The 15,677-nt window shown below is 41.9% G+C and overlaps 1 protein-coding gene across 1 annotated transcript in view; it reads right to left on the reverse strand.

Moving 5' to 3' along the window:
* Positions 1-15,677, reverse strand: part of GFRA1 (GDNF family receptor alpha 1) — a 185,760-nt gene that overhangs the window by 65,663 nt on the left and 104,420 nt on the right. The window contains exon 4 of the mRNA XM_082222693.1: positions 6,397-6,736. Coding sequence (XP_082078819.1) covers positions 6,397-6,736 — 340 coding nt within the window. The remainder of the gene's footprint in view (positions 1-6,396; positions 6,737-15,677) is intronic.

Genomic DNA, 15,677 nt, shown 5'->3' on the forward strand with positions numbered 1-15,677 from the left:
AACCAATTCATGCTAGGCTTGCTGGCTGGAATTCTGTGCAATAACTCATTCCTAGAAACCCTAAGGCTAGGTTTAAGGGTACTTTGCTAGGGTGCCAGAGATATGTGAGAACAAAGGAGACCCAGCAGGGCAGATTAAGCAACAGCAAGAGGGCAGGCAAGGAGACCATTCCTTCTGTCTCCCAATACAGTAAACTTAAAAACAATCTACACTTGATCTCATAACTTTTTAAAAGAATGAATGCAGCTTTTGGATTAAAGACAAAGTGGTAATGAGGCTAGGAAACCACCAGGGTCAGAGGGGTTATTCAGTGAATATGCACTTTGAATTATTATTACTATTGTTATTAAACACTTATAAAATACCTAACATTTCCTAAGCGCTGCATAGAGATTAAAATATAAGATTGTACCTGTCTGAAGACTCACAACCTACAGGATATGAAAGGAAACAGGAATGTGGAAGGAAGAGGAACGTATCACTATGTGCCTGTTCTAGGCAGGTGTGTGTGTTTGTGTGTTAGCAGTATAATGAATTCCTGGCTCTTAGGGAACATGTATTTCCCATTGAGTCCAAGGTAGGTGACCTGAAAAGCTAAGAGAGGTATGTACACAAAATGTACATCGTAGAGGAGTTCCACTCCTATACTGTCAGCTCTCCATGCTGTCCTGGAGAAGGAAGATTTTTGTGTGTTGATGAAGAGCCCATGGTTTATTAGAAGAAACCCATATACTCTTGCATCCCATATATATTTGACAGGGTTTTGGTAGTGAGAGAGTCGGTCATTATGCTTATTGAGAGATGGGTTTGGATCAGACATCGTGAATACTTGCCTGGCTTAGAGACTGCAGACATTGTGCACCAAGTAAAACAGGGGTAGAGAACCCCTTTGGCCCAGCCGGCCAGATCACTATCTTTCCCCACCTCAACAGGCCAACTTTGACAGGTGGGTGGGACAACCCACCTGTCAACCACTAGCATCATTATGACAGTCAGATGCTTGACAGGTGCACTGTGTTGTCCACATGTCAGAGTCTCTTGCACAACACTTCCAATCCAACAACTGGTGATGGGTGGTGAGTTCAAGCCTGCTTTCTGTAGAGATGAGCTGCAAGATTGGGTTCCCCATCAAGAACTTGGGGTTGCAGCTGATTCAGCCACATCTCTATTTTTTTAGATAATAAAAGTACACTTATGAATGAAAGTGAAATGCCCTACACAGCCAGTTGTGCTTCCATAGTACTTGTAGTACTGAAAGTACTTCCACTGGGTGGTATTTAACTATGTGTTACTCATGGTTAAACCTACTGTATTCAATGGACCTAACTTAGTCATGTTCATTAATTTAAATGAGTCTACTCTGAGTAATACTACACTTTATAACCACTCTTTGTAAAATACATTAGGAACGTCTATCTATCTATACACAAGCACACCTAAGGAAGGAGTGTCAGTCGACAGCTAAAGAAGAGAAAGATAGTAGACAGTCTGCATGTCAGCATTTGCAAGTCCATTTTGCCTTAATGGACACTGAGAGTACATGGAAAGCCTCAATAAGTACTCCAAGACCTTAGAAATGGACTTCTATAGATCCCAGGTGCAAACTGCTCTGTTTATTGTTTTAATATGTGTGATGTAAATGGATAATGATCTTCCCAAAAGACCAGGGATCCTGGTAGCTACCAGACATGTTTTTAAGTGTTGTTCAGTTGATTTATTCCTTCCAATTTGAAAACAAAATTAAACAAAACTCTCACTGTTCAAAAGAAGTGTCTAGAGGGCACTGCATATAATTGTGCTTGTTTAGCCTGCAACTGCTAAACAAACAGTATGACAATACTGGGACATGGGGACACGGAAAGGTTCACTTCAGCTTTCTTGCAGAGAGTGGGAAACATCAGCAAATGTATCTGATGAAACCTGATATGGCTATGAGAACCACAATGAAAAGGAACAAAGAAGAATGTTCAGAGAACCAATGGCTTCTTTCATCAAAACACATTCCTACTGATGAGGGTGGGACTGATGTTCCAAAAACACCAGCCTTTTGTTCATGGCCACTCCGATCTTCTTGTAACATTTAGGCAAACTTACTGGGCATTTCTCTGTCCTCACTGCACGTTATTAGGGGTTGGTTAAAAGAAGGTTGTAAGGGAGAGTTATGAGCAGTTTTTACCAACCTGGTGCCCTCCAGAGGTTTTGGACTATGAGTCTCATCATCAGTTGCATTGGCTGGGAGTGATGGGAGGCGCAGTTCAAAATGTCTGGAAGGCACCAGGCGGGCAAAGGCTGGCCAAGAACATCAGGTCTCTTTAGGAGTTTTGGAGGCTATTGCAAATCACAATACTGAAAGTTCAGAGAGAATATATATACCCTTTCTCCCAAATCATTGTTTACTCCTGGCAGGGGAAGTAAAGTGAATGTGCCTAAAATTTAGAAAGAATGTCATTTGTAACAGCAGCTCCATGTTGGGTACAACATCTAGTTTCACCCTCAGGCATGCTGACTTCTTTGGCGTAAATAAATCAAATGCACTTCCATGCAAGTTGCATTGATATGAAGAGCATCCATGCAGAAGCTACACTTGCTGGATTATGTACCTTAATATGATTTTCAATCCACTAATAGTCTGGATCCCACAAGCCATTCACAGGACTGGGCCCTGTTGGGTCCTAAGAGTTGGATCCCAACTTCTCCGAAAGAACACTAGTGGTAAAAAGGTAAAGGTAAAGGGACCCCTGACCATTAGGTCCAGTCGCGAATGACTCTGGGGTTGTGGCGCTCATCTCGCTTTATTGGCCGAGGGAGCCAGCGTACAGCTTCCGGGTCATGTGGCCAGCATGACTAAGCCGCTTCTGGCGAACCAGAGCAGCGCACGGAAATGCCATTTACCTTCCCGCCGGAGCGGTACCTATTTCTTTACTTGCACTTTGATGTGCTTTCAAACTGCTAGGTTGGCAGGTTAAGGCCTAGGCTAGGCCATTACATAAAAGGCCTCTAGTGCTGCGGATCTTCTCCCTTTCCATGCTATGCAACTAGGATTTTCCAGCTGTCCAAAAGAAACATCCCCTGACAGGGCCAGAAAAAAATATAGAGTATACAGTTATGCACTCCATGTGCTCCTGTGGCACATTTACCCATGTGCTGTAAGTTGCAAGTATTTCTAGGCTGTTGCAAAAAACAGAAAAGAAAGATGAGAAACGGTTCTGTTGGAGCAGTGGGAGCATGTGTCAAGCCCCTAAAGGTGGGCGCTGCATCCTTTTGTCTCTCAGAGGTCCATATACTGGCAGGAGCCACATACTAGCAGTGGGCAGATCAGAGCCAGAAATGGGTAGGACTAGAGTCAAAAGTAGGTTTAGCCACCTTTTCTCTATCTGATCATATCAGCACCTTTCATATTATACCACTTTAACAGTCATGCTTTCCCCCCCAAAGGAATTCTGGGAACTAAAGAGTGCTGAGGGCCATTAGGAAACACTTCTTCACCTCACAGATCTACAATTCCCAGAATTCCCTGGGGAAAGGGATTGATCATTAAACCACTCCAGAAATTGTAGCTCTGTGAGAGGTTCACTAAGAACTCTCTGCACTCTTAACAAACCACAGTTTCCAGGATTTTTGGTGGAAGCCATAAATGTTAGTGGTATAATAGTGTTTTAAAGGTATGGTGTGGATGTAGCTTCTCTCCCTGATATCTTCTCTCTGCTGCCCCCTGCTTAATTTTCTCCATCCTTTCCATGAAATGATATTAAGGGTAACTTTAAATTATGCCAAGGGCCTCACCTCTTTTTTAAAAAGATAGGCAGAATGTCAAAATTAGCACTAGGGATGGAGAACACTGGAAATGGAAGACAAGCTCTCTTAGTTCAAAAACCCCCAAGCCATTATGAGTGAGTCTTCCTGCCCATTCTTAAATTAGCCTCATAGAAAAATGTGGCGCTATTGGACAATACTAAAATTACACTGGTGGTATTAAACCTGAGATGGCTAATTCACACACGCAAGTCATCACTTAGCACTACAGCAATCAAGTGGGAGACTTGCCAGTGTGAACTAGCTCTCAGACAATTACCCCAAATAGATAGGCTCTCAGAGGCAAAACCCACTGAACAGCATTTTTGAATGGAAACAGAACTGCATTCGGTAATCTGTGAAGAAATCCATTTTCATACTCCTGTCGCTTTCAAAAATAGTAATAACATTTTTCTGACCAGGAAGCTGGGTTGTGCAATGATGGAGAACGAAAGGCGTAAAGTCAGGAAAGATGAGTGAAAAGTGAGAAAATGAAATAGCATTAAGCAACTTGGACGCTGAAATGAATGAAGACAGCGCAAGAAGTAATGATGGCACTTAAAGGAAATATTCATGCTGCACATTCAAACACGAGGACAATTTTCGTTAACCATTCCCTTTCCAATTTTCCACAAGCATGGAACAATGCAACAGATATCTGAGTGAAAATGCTACCATTCAGATAGGAAAAAGGAGCAAAAGAGAAGGAACAGAAGGCCTATAAGTTGAAGCTGTATTTTATTCCAGGGCTGTGCAATTTAGCAGAAATGTACATAGGGAAGTGCAGGCCTTTCATGTGATCTACAGTGGTGCCCCGCAAGACGAATGCCTCGCAATACAAAAAACTCGCTAGACGAAAGGTTTTTCCGTTCGCGATTTGCCTCGCAAGATGAATTTCCCCTATGGGCTTGCTTCGCAAGACGAAAACGTCTCGCGACTTTTTTTCTTTGACTAAAAACAAAGACATGTTTTGTTTATAAAGTTAATTTATTTTCCCTTAAATTTTTGAACTGCTCTTTACAGTATGTGTGACTTTAAAGAGCAGTTAATAAACTGTTGTTGTACCAAATTTGGCTTTGTTTGGACTTTTTTTGACCATAGGAACGCATTAATTGATTTTCAATGCATTCCTATGGGATTTCGTGCTTCGCAAGACGAAAAATTCGCTAGACGACAAAAATTGCGGAACGAATTAATTTCGTCTTGCGGGGCACCACTGTACATATCAAAGGAATGCTATCTAGTGCTAAGGACAGATTATGGAAAAAGTTGTTGGGAAGGTCACAGGAGGCAATTCGCAAAACATTGTACTTCAAGCATAAACTAGCCTGTTCTCTCCGGGCAGATTCAACTAATGAGTCCTGCCAGCAGAGCTGGTAATAAATGCATGAGACAGATGAGGGCTCTACTGCAACTTGAGTATAGATACTTTAACATAGGGGTGGAGAGGTGTTGCATAGCACAGAGACTGCAGAAAGAAAAGGCTGGTAGTAATAGAAATCGGAATCTTGGAACTTAGGGGTTTCTCATGAGCTCATCTACTGCAACAACACGATTTCCTAGACCAGAAGTTTTCAATTTTTTTGAGTCCACGGCTCCCTTAACCAACTACATTTTTTGTGCGGCAGCCCTGTGGGGCTCAGGAGCCCAGTTATGTTTCTATTTGCCTGCAGAGCTGGCAGCCTCTTACCCTTTTTCGAACACCCTCCCTTGTGGAGTGTTCCCTCAGACTCCTCTCTCCAGGCAGCTGCTGTCCCTGGTCTCTGAGAGCTGCCCGCCGCCCTAAAGAGAGGTGTCTCCCAGAGGCACCATTCACCTATGGAGCTTATAGCCAGCGCTGCTGCAATAAACAGCTGTGCAAGCCTTTGGGAGGCAGACACACGAGAGTATATCAGAGGAGGGAGGGAAGAGTGACAGAGGTCAGTGTTGCCCGCACCCCTGACCATCATTCAAGGCACCTTAGGGTGCCACAACACACTGGTAGAAAACCAATGTCCTAGACAGATTTCATCTCCCACTTGCCCCAGCCTGCATGGCCTCCCATTACAGATGATGGGAGGTTTAGTTCAGCAACACAGATTTCCCACTTCTGTTGTAAAATAGTTCAAACTGATGCTTAGTAAGTCATTTCCATAATGTCATTGAAAGGAATCTCTTTCCTCTTTCAGCCTGCTAAATACCTTTCCTCCTTGGCCCTATTATCAAGCCTGTGAGCAAGTCAGAGTCCAAACTGAGGGGGTTAATCCACAAGAAACTGCAAATTGTTCCAGAAACTATCCACAATTCTACCAAATTATTCTTTCATCCTTTCAAATATGTTTTAATTAAGTGTTCACTCATGATTATTTGCCAAGAAAATATTACCTGCAGAACTCTGTCTGGAAAAAGTTCGTACATTTCCTAGGTTTCTCCAAGGGAAACCAGGTATTTTTAAAATGTGTAGACTTAACGAGATGTTATTATTCTGTTAAAGATGTCAGGTTTTCCTTCCTGATTGTCCTGTTCCCTGGCGAAAATACTACTTGCCAGCCTTCGCAATTTCAGCATCACCAAAGGTTCCTTCTGCTACCTCATTAATCACTCCACTGCCATGTGCTATCTTACCTGCAGATGTAATTCGTCTTGCAAGTATCTTGTAAATTCAGGCAGTTTGGTTTCTCCCTGTCCTCATATGAACACGCAGGGACAATAGTCTGCCGTCTCCTCTCTGTACATGCAACGTCTCGGCAGGAGCAGAAGAGCATCCCATAACTGTGCTTCGGGGGGACTTTGTCGAAAAATTGCCTCAGGGCCTTATGACACTTCCGCTTATTGCAGATTTCATTAGACACACTGCTGGTACAGGGGGTTATATAAGCTGATCGGTATTTCTTGCAGGTATCGTTGAGGTTACAAGCTTTTGCTGCATCCAAACAGTTGTTCCCCTTTGATATGGCAGGCTCCACTATACATATATAAAAAGAAGGGAGAGGGGAGAGAAACAGGATTATAGAGTTGCTTCAACATTTGTATTATTGAGATATCAAGGACATTTGTCAGCTCAAGAAACTTCTGGCACCAGAGCTGATCATAAACAACTAAAACAAAAGATAGGCAGTAGGATTTCAGAGTTACATGCAAGTTCATAGCTGTGATCCTCAAGCCACCAAGGTGAGTTAACAGATGGAGATGAGGGTAGGTTATATATGCAGCAGTGTGCAGCCCTAAGCTCACATGCAGCTGCCCAATGTACTTCAATGAAAACTAGGATCTACATAAATCCCTACTTAGGTGTATCCCCTTGAATGATGCTTCCAGCTCCACCCCCACCCCCCAAAAAAGAGAGTGGGATGATTTTGTGAACATGGACCATGTGGATAGGTTACTCATATATGTCCTGGTTCACATTTGAGGTTCTAGATGCATGATCATCTCCACCACTAGGCCATGTGCTGCTTACTTCTAGTCGCTGGCAGTATGACCATGGGACTTTGAGGATGGCAGTCCCCATGCCATAGTAAAAACCTGTAACTGGCAAAATATAGCTACAACATTCTACAGAATTTCAACATTACTGCAGTTATAATTATATATTAAACCTCAAGTTTATTTTGTCTACAACACAGTATGCAGAAATGCATACTAAATCCAAGTATAATTTCCATGTAATTTGCAGGGCATATAATTATGCAATATAGGCATAGTAGACACTAATTACTATGTGATTACAGAGTAATTACATGCCTATTTGTTTCTGGAAGGCAAATGCTATGCAGGATGCCTTAAACTAGGCTGCCTTCAATAAGCAGTTACCAAGAATCTACTGGATAATGGGTTCTGAGTTGTCACATATCAAAACAGAGATTACATTCTTAAACTACCATCAGCTCAGGGCCCACCATAGTAGACTGCAGAAAAGGATGAAATAGAGAGGTGAGGTGACGCCTAGACTGGGTCTCAGTTACTCATCACCTTGCTAGTCTTCCTCAGCGGCACGGAGACTTGAGCATCTCCAAAGGATTAGAGGAGACAAAGACATACACATTGTTGTTACCCATCACACCAGTCTCTCATGTCCCACAAAGACAGCCTGGCTAGTGTAACCCAGAGTCAAGTTTTATGTTGCCCTTTCTTTTTAATATATATTTATGTAAAGCTACAAAGTTCAAAAATAACAACAACAAACAAAAATGAGAGATTACTGGGTGCAAATAATATCTCACACTTTTCATGGGCTTTTAAAAAAATCCTAAAGCAGGGAAGCCAACCAGTGACCCTCCAGCTCTTGCTGGGCAATAGATCATAACTTCAGAATCTCTGTCAAGGCAAAAATAACATTGTATTTTGAAAAACATGAGTTGCACCCAACGATTACATCTCCCCCCGCCCCAATATGCTCCCAAAACAGTTCTGGGGTTTCCCCAACCCTCCAGAGCAGATTTAAGGGGAGACATGGAGCACACAAGCAGAGGAACGGGAAGTTCCTTGTGTGAATGGGATACTGGATACAACCCACAATATATAAATATCTCTTTATCCTACCTGCAAACCACAGATTAGAAAAGCATCACTGCACATATTGAGATCCCTTTAGAGTGCCTATGTTTTGTGACATGCAAATTTATGATTAGCAGCAACTGGAATTATATAAAACATGAAAGTATTTAACGTTCAGAACAGTCACACCCCTTAATTTTCAGAGCAGTTTGCAGATGCAAGTCGCATTAACTTCAACTTGGAACATGCCTGCAGAATACTTTGAGGACATTCTTGACGGTTATTAGGTGATTTATATCCTATTTTCTTCATAAATGAGATGAATTTTTCACAGAAGCAGATGTTCAGGCTCAATGTTTATGAAAATCTATGCATCTTCCCCAGTTACACCTGTTATTCTGACTTCAGATACAACCTTATGAGGATTCACAGAGAGGGCTGTTAATTTGTTAAAGAGTTAGCACATTTATGATCAGCACAAAACTATTTCCTTCGAATCTGGCTGATTTTAATATTGGTAGGACAAGAACATCTTATATCTAATTAAGTGGGTACAATCCAGGCAAAGTCAAGCACTTTGAAATCTCATCAATTTCAAAGGGAATGTGAAGAAATTTATTTCACCTTCCCCTAAAAATCAATGAGACTTCAAAGTACTTCGCCCTTGCTGGATTGTGGTTTGTGTAATTTTGGGTCATAAATGTTAAGTCTGCAATCCTAAACACACTTACTAGGGAATGGGATCATCCCTCTGAACACAGTGGGAGTTGTTTCCCAGAAATATGTATTGGCTTGTTTTATAAATCACAATGATATGTTTAACACAGAATCAAGATGGAGTACAAAGCCTAACTGCGGATATCCAACTATTTATATGTTTAGATTTCTTTAATAGCTAGGCTTTGAATTTCTTGAATTTGTACATATGAACAAATTGTACATTTGAACAAATGCACATAGGGGCAAACCATGTAAATGAGGTAATGTGTAGTTTGACTCTGACATCCTAGAGATCACTGTTTGTTGTAACCACTGGCCATGCTGGCTGAGGTTGATGGGAGCTGCAGCTGAAACTTGTAGAGGGTACCTTGTTGGGGAAGGCCCTTCTAGATCATATGGAAGTATCCTAAGAATACTGCTATCCCAATAAGTGAAGCAGCCTGAAGCAGCCTTTCAGATTCTATCTCCAAAATAAACCATTATGAATATTTCAGAGATTGCAACTATGGCTTGTATCCAAGTTTCATTTTTAAAAATGAAACTCCTTTCTCCCCCACGTCCCATATTCTACATCCTGATCGCACAGAAGGAAAGATGAGCACACAAGTCCACCTTTCCAGCCCCACTGGGAGGAGTTATCTCCAGTGTCCAAGCTAGTACAAAGGAGCCGATGAGTTGTTGTTTTCCCTGCTATGTAGCCACAGGGTGTGATGCTTCTGCTTGTGGAAATGTACTAGAGAACTCCCTTTCCATTTCTCAGAAAGGAAGTGTAAGAAACCCACTGGAGAGGCAGTGTTGCAAAGCTGTAATAGCAAAACTGCTTAGCAAAACCACACAAAGACAACTGATACAGGCTTGGGCAGCTATCTCTTATGTTACTACACTATATGATTTCAACACTAAACCAGAGGGAATTATGTATCAGAATAACTTTCTTTATGCATCTGGCAGAGAGATCCACTCTCAATCCACAAATGGAAGCTATGTGGAATCAGGCAGTGGTGAGGATTTATGGGTGATTTAGCAAGAAAAATAAGACTTTGACTAAACCACATTAATTAATTTAATTTAGAAAATACAGTGTGGCTACTTGTTCTGGCAAACGTCTCCCAGTTCTACCATTGACTTAGCACATAACCAAGCCAACTACTATGCTTAAAGTCTCTCTCCCAAGCACATTTATGAAGGAATAATTGCCACTGTCGCCACAGGGACTTCGGGGCCTGATTTGCAGAGGATGCAGTGTATAAGCAAACACCTCATCTGTGTTCAAAACATTATTATTTATTTATATATCACGCCCAGAGTACATGGTGCTTTACAGGGGACTAAAACGACAGGTCCTTGACCTGAATTAGCTTACTATCTAAAATCTGACACACAGAGGAAATGACAGTGGGAGGGGAGGGGTAAGCAAGGGAACAGCTTGTGGCTGTTTCTGTTTTACATACATGATGCACATCCCATCATTTATAACTACATTTACTACAGCCACTGGATCATCAGCATGCAATGTTCATTAGTGCAGCCCTCACCAACCTAGTGCCCTCCAGCCATTTTGGACTACAACTCCCATCAGTCACAACCAGCACATGCTTGCTGGAGGCTGATGTGTCCAAAACATCTGGAGGGCACCTGGTTGGCAAAGGTTGCATTAGCACATGTGCAGAGTACTCAAGGCTATTGATTGTGGGCATGCTAATATTACATGAGCACAATTTAGGCAATCCATTCCCCCAGGCTATAAGGGAGCGCAGGTATGAGCATGCCAGCTCTCTCCTTTACCACTGTCACCTTCAGCTACCTGAAAGATTAACTTCTGACGTGAGGAGGGGGCTCTCCAAGGTTCTACATCATACAGGGAACCTAGCCAAGTAGAGCAAGGTTCCAGACTGCAGACATTTGCTTATAACTCATGGAGAGCAATTGGGAGGCCAATGGAGGGGATGGAGCTAATGCCGTTGTCCCTACTGTCCCTCACACAGTGATAATCCCATGGGTGACTAAAACACTCAAATGGGACTATACAAATAAATGCATTTAAACACAAAGGGGAAAGCACAGAACAGTAAGCGCTTTAGCTGTGTCCTGCTTAAGTCACATCTTGCTTCAAAGCAGGGATGTAAAAAGGCATTGCCTTCTGTACCACTGTGTATTAGTCACATCCAGCACTGTTTCTATTCCACTGCAGGTTTTCTTCCACCCAAACCTATGTTATTCCTCTTGCTGCTCACTGTGGCACAATTGTGTAACTTACATAAACTACATAATTACACAAATTACATTGTCATTACGTTATTCCTTCCAATTCACTTCAATGTAAAGGAAGCACCATGCAAATTGTGTGGGAGGGGCACAACTACACATCGTTTCCAGACTGAAAGCAACCACAACAGCAAATACCAATCATACTCACTGGATCTATATTCGTTCTTGATATGAGACAAATAAGCAAGCACCGGCAATTTCCACTCCCATTTTCATTTTTGTCAGAGTTCCCTGACACCCCTACTTCCAAGTAAAACATGGGTGGGATCAGGGCTGATGTGAATGGAGTTAAGATAGGACAAAGGCATGTCGAGATACACACACACACAAACAAACGCAAAGAGAGAGATTGCTACACATTCAGATCCTAATACACATATTTTGGTGAACAGGCTGTTCCATGGCCTAACACAGCAGTTGAGGAAGCAAGTTCCTATCGGTATAGCAAGACAGATGACAACAAGCACCCCCATGATGCTGGTGATTTCAGTTGACGATGTACATGAGGATGTATACCAAGAGATGCAAACACACATCTGTGTATCCGACCTGTTTGTGTGGTCCCCGGTGCAGTAAGGGAATCCATATGCAAGAGCAGGCTTTTGCCTGCAGAACTCTCTTGCTGGATTAGGGTGTCAAAGTGAGAGCTGATTTAGTGCATGCAAAATCCCCAAAACACAGTGAGGGACTGTTTACCAGCCCCTTGCCAATTTACAGAGTATCATTCAGTATTCCTTTTTATTATTGCAGAAGTCAATTCGCAACTTGTTTCCTCTTTCCTTCCAACTTGATTAATTACCATGTTAACATAACTACTGTTCTCTTTCTTATAAATGGCCTCTCTCTAAAGTGCTGCTACTGCAAAATAAAGCACGAAAAAGCTTCTAGTTCCTTGCTTTAGTACTGCAGCCCCACTTAATTATCCTTATTTTTCAAATTTATGTTCTTTTCCAATAAAACTTGCATGAATATTATAGAAAATCAGATAATATAAAGGGGGTGCTTCTTGTAACTGATCCTTCGAGGTCCTGCTGTTGCTGCTCTCCCTCTGCCACTTGGCAAATGTTACATTTAAATGCACTTGTTGATCAACAAATTGAGTTCTCAAGTGTCATGTAGACTGTTTCAAAGAGATTGCATTACTTACTGATTAATTTCTACTCCCTGGATGTTCCCCCACCCCGTGTCCAAAACCACATTAAACATTAATCTGAAAGGAAGCCTCCCCTTGAGCAACATTTTAAGTTTATAATAACTAAGCGGTGAAAACCATTCTCTATACTCAAAGCTGCCATTCATTTCATGGAGACTTCAGCTGAAGGTAAAGTGGGCACTTCTGGATCCTAGGCTAAATTCTTGCTTACTTCTTTTTTAATGCACACAATAAATACATTGCTAAAGCAAAATAAATAGGATAAATAAGATTTATAAATGCTCACTCAGTTATGGAAGTACTTTAGAAAGTGCAATATAGACACAGAGGAAAGAATCCTGTATGGACAAACAGTACAAACATCAGTGCAAATGGTCAGAAATTATGGGAGTTGTAGTTCAAATAATCTGGATGGCACCCAGTTGGAGAAGGCTGTTCTACAACAACAAACTGTGGTCTCAGAACCAGCCTGCACATTAGTCCATTACATGAGGCAGGATTCAGCTAACTCATTCCTCTAGCAGAGGCCAGAACAAGGACTTCCTCTGGTGCAATGGGATTTTCCTCCATTTTCACCCATTAACTCTGAAACTGGCCCTTGGGCATTGGGAGAATCCCTGAAACACCATGCAGGGGGTGGAAAAGGTTTGTTCCTTCTGGGAAGCTTGTGTTGGAAGAACTACTGTCATAGCACTACATTGACTTCCTCCCATGATAAGCTCTAGTCAATTTACCCTTGACTGCAATATTTTTTTTTGCCCCTTGCTGTGGTCCTAATCCAGACTGGGCTCTTATTAGGTTCCCTGTGTGGCTCTTTGTGAAAGAAGACTGTTACGCTCAAGGGCACACAATATGATCAAAGCAATATGCAATTTACATCTCAGGCTGAGGTTTCTTTCCAGCTCAGCCTATTGAGAACTTTAACTGGAGATGCCAGGACTGAACTTGAGATATTTTGCATGCAGAAGATGTGCTTAAGCACAGAGGCATGACCCCTGGACTGTGACTTTGTGAGCGCAAGGATGATTTAGCTATGAATTGGCCATGAATAAATTTAGGGTGGAAATCCAAAGTAAGTCTTTGACTATCAGAGGGTCAAAATTCAGGAATGACCTTCTGCACAGCATTTACAAGAAGTCCTTTTCAAGACAGGGTGGGAATGATATGTTTCAGCTGCAGTCTTAACCATGCCTGCTCAGACATAAGCCCCATTGAACTCAAGGAGGCTTACTCCCATGTAAGTGGAGTTTAGGAAGGCTCTTTTCCAGGTTTATTCTGCTACTTCTGCTGAAGCCTACTGTGGGTGAGAAACATTGCTTCACTTTAGAGAATCAGAATGGTGGGTGGAGTGGATTTAGTTAAAGCTGTTTTTAGCCACTCTTCAGCAAAAGCTCTCAGAGCAGCTTACAAAATCAAATCAACAATGTATAATTTAAAGAATCATAGAAAGAAGGGTATCATAGCAGAGCAGAATAAAATACCAGTATTAAACAACACCTACAGATCCAAGCACCAGTGGCCTGGCTAACTAACCAGGACAGGGCAGTTTGAGCACATAATGCCAATCCTGGCCTGGCTGTGCTGGCTGCCAATTAGTTTTGGGCTCCAATTCAAAGTGCTGCTTTTGACCTATAAAGCTTTAAATGGCTCAGGACCTCAATACCTCAAGGACCACTGCTTCTCACATGGACCGACCCAAACCCTGCAATCACCATTCTGAGGACCTTCTTTGTGTGCCCCCTTCCAGAGAGACCCAACTGGTGCCTTTGTTATATATTTTTAGGTGCCAGGCAAAAACATTCCCCTTCAACTAGTCCTTTGGCTGTTAGACAATCTATGGCCTTTTAAATGTGCTAGGCTGGTGTATTATTATTATTTATTATGTTGCATATTTTGTCTTTTTATTTGTAAACTTCCCTGTGATCTTTGGGGCATAGAAAAATAATTAATACAACAACAACAACAACAACAAACAACAACAAAGCATCTGAAAGGTCTGGACAAATAAGAAGGGTTCCACCTGCTTCTGAAAAGAAAACAAAGTTGAAACCAAAAGGCAGGGCACCATGACTGTCACTATCAATCTTGCTTCAGAAGTAAGAAGGGCCACAGCAAATGATCTAAATGCCTGGCAGATTCATGGTAGAAAATGTAATCTCACTAGTCTCAAGCTATTTAGGACTTTCTAGGTCAGCGCCACTTGGAATTGTGCTCAATAACAGATCAGAAGCCAGTGTAACATTTACAATACATTAGCATTCTATTTTGAAGAGAATAGAGGCAGAAGTTTCCACTTTATGCTTAGGAATAAGGAACTGTCTGTTTGGGAGTGGCCAAGAGTTCTCCCCTCATGTCATATTTATGAGTAACTCTGAGACATTTCTTCTCCCCGCCTTCTTTTCTTCCCCCATTAGGGCTGTCTGACTTTCTAGTATGTGATTCTGACACAACATTGCCTAGATTGCTTCAGTTAATCTGCTAGCGGTGAATGTAAGGAAACCCCAAAACAGCAAAGTGAAGGAAGGAGAGGGGAGGCCAAGCAGACATTGAATTCCTCCCTATATTTAGGAAAGATAAGAAGATACGTTTGACACCACTTGTCTTTCTTTTGGGATTACAAGAAGGTCACACTATCCAACTGCTTCCTTTGTGAAAATTCATTTATCCAAACACAAAGAATTATACCCAAACCTCGCTACATACACGGCTTATTGAGATACCCTAAGAACTGGAGTTTTTCTACATCCTTACTTGTTTGTGTTTTGCTGGTGGACAGCAGCCATTTTCAGGCACAAACCATGGAAAAGTTGATAAGGGAGAGAAACTGGACAAATAAGAGGGCAGGAGAGATTGGACAAAACAGTTTTTCCCTTGCCTCTTTTTAGCTGGTGGGCTGCAGCCATTTTAGGAAGAAACCATGGCAGGATGGGGAGGGGGCATGTGGAGGGAGGAGAAGGAAGAGAGATCCATTGCAAAAGCGGAAGTCCTTGCACTCACAGGATGACTTCATTGGCTAAAAACCTATACCAGACTTTCAGAAGGAAGTAAATATTGTAGTATGTGCAGGTCCCACTTACCAGCACAATGTGTTCTCAGGAAATCATTTGTTAGGCGAATGTTTGCATAACGAGCTGATGATTTCCATTATCTCCTATGGGAACATTTCTATTTGTGGTGCAAATATTTTATAATACAATGCTGTAAATCCAATTCTTCAATCACTTCCAATATCTCTCTTTCTGTTACTGGTTTATCTAGGTTCTATTGC

Source organism: Podarcis vaucheri (genome assembly GCF_965113315.1).
Source record: "Podarcis vaucheri genome assembly, chromosome: 5".
NCBI lineage: Eukaryota > Metazoa > Chordata > Lepidosauria > Squamata > Lacertidae > Podarcis > Podarcis vaucheri.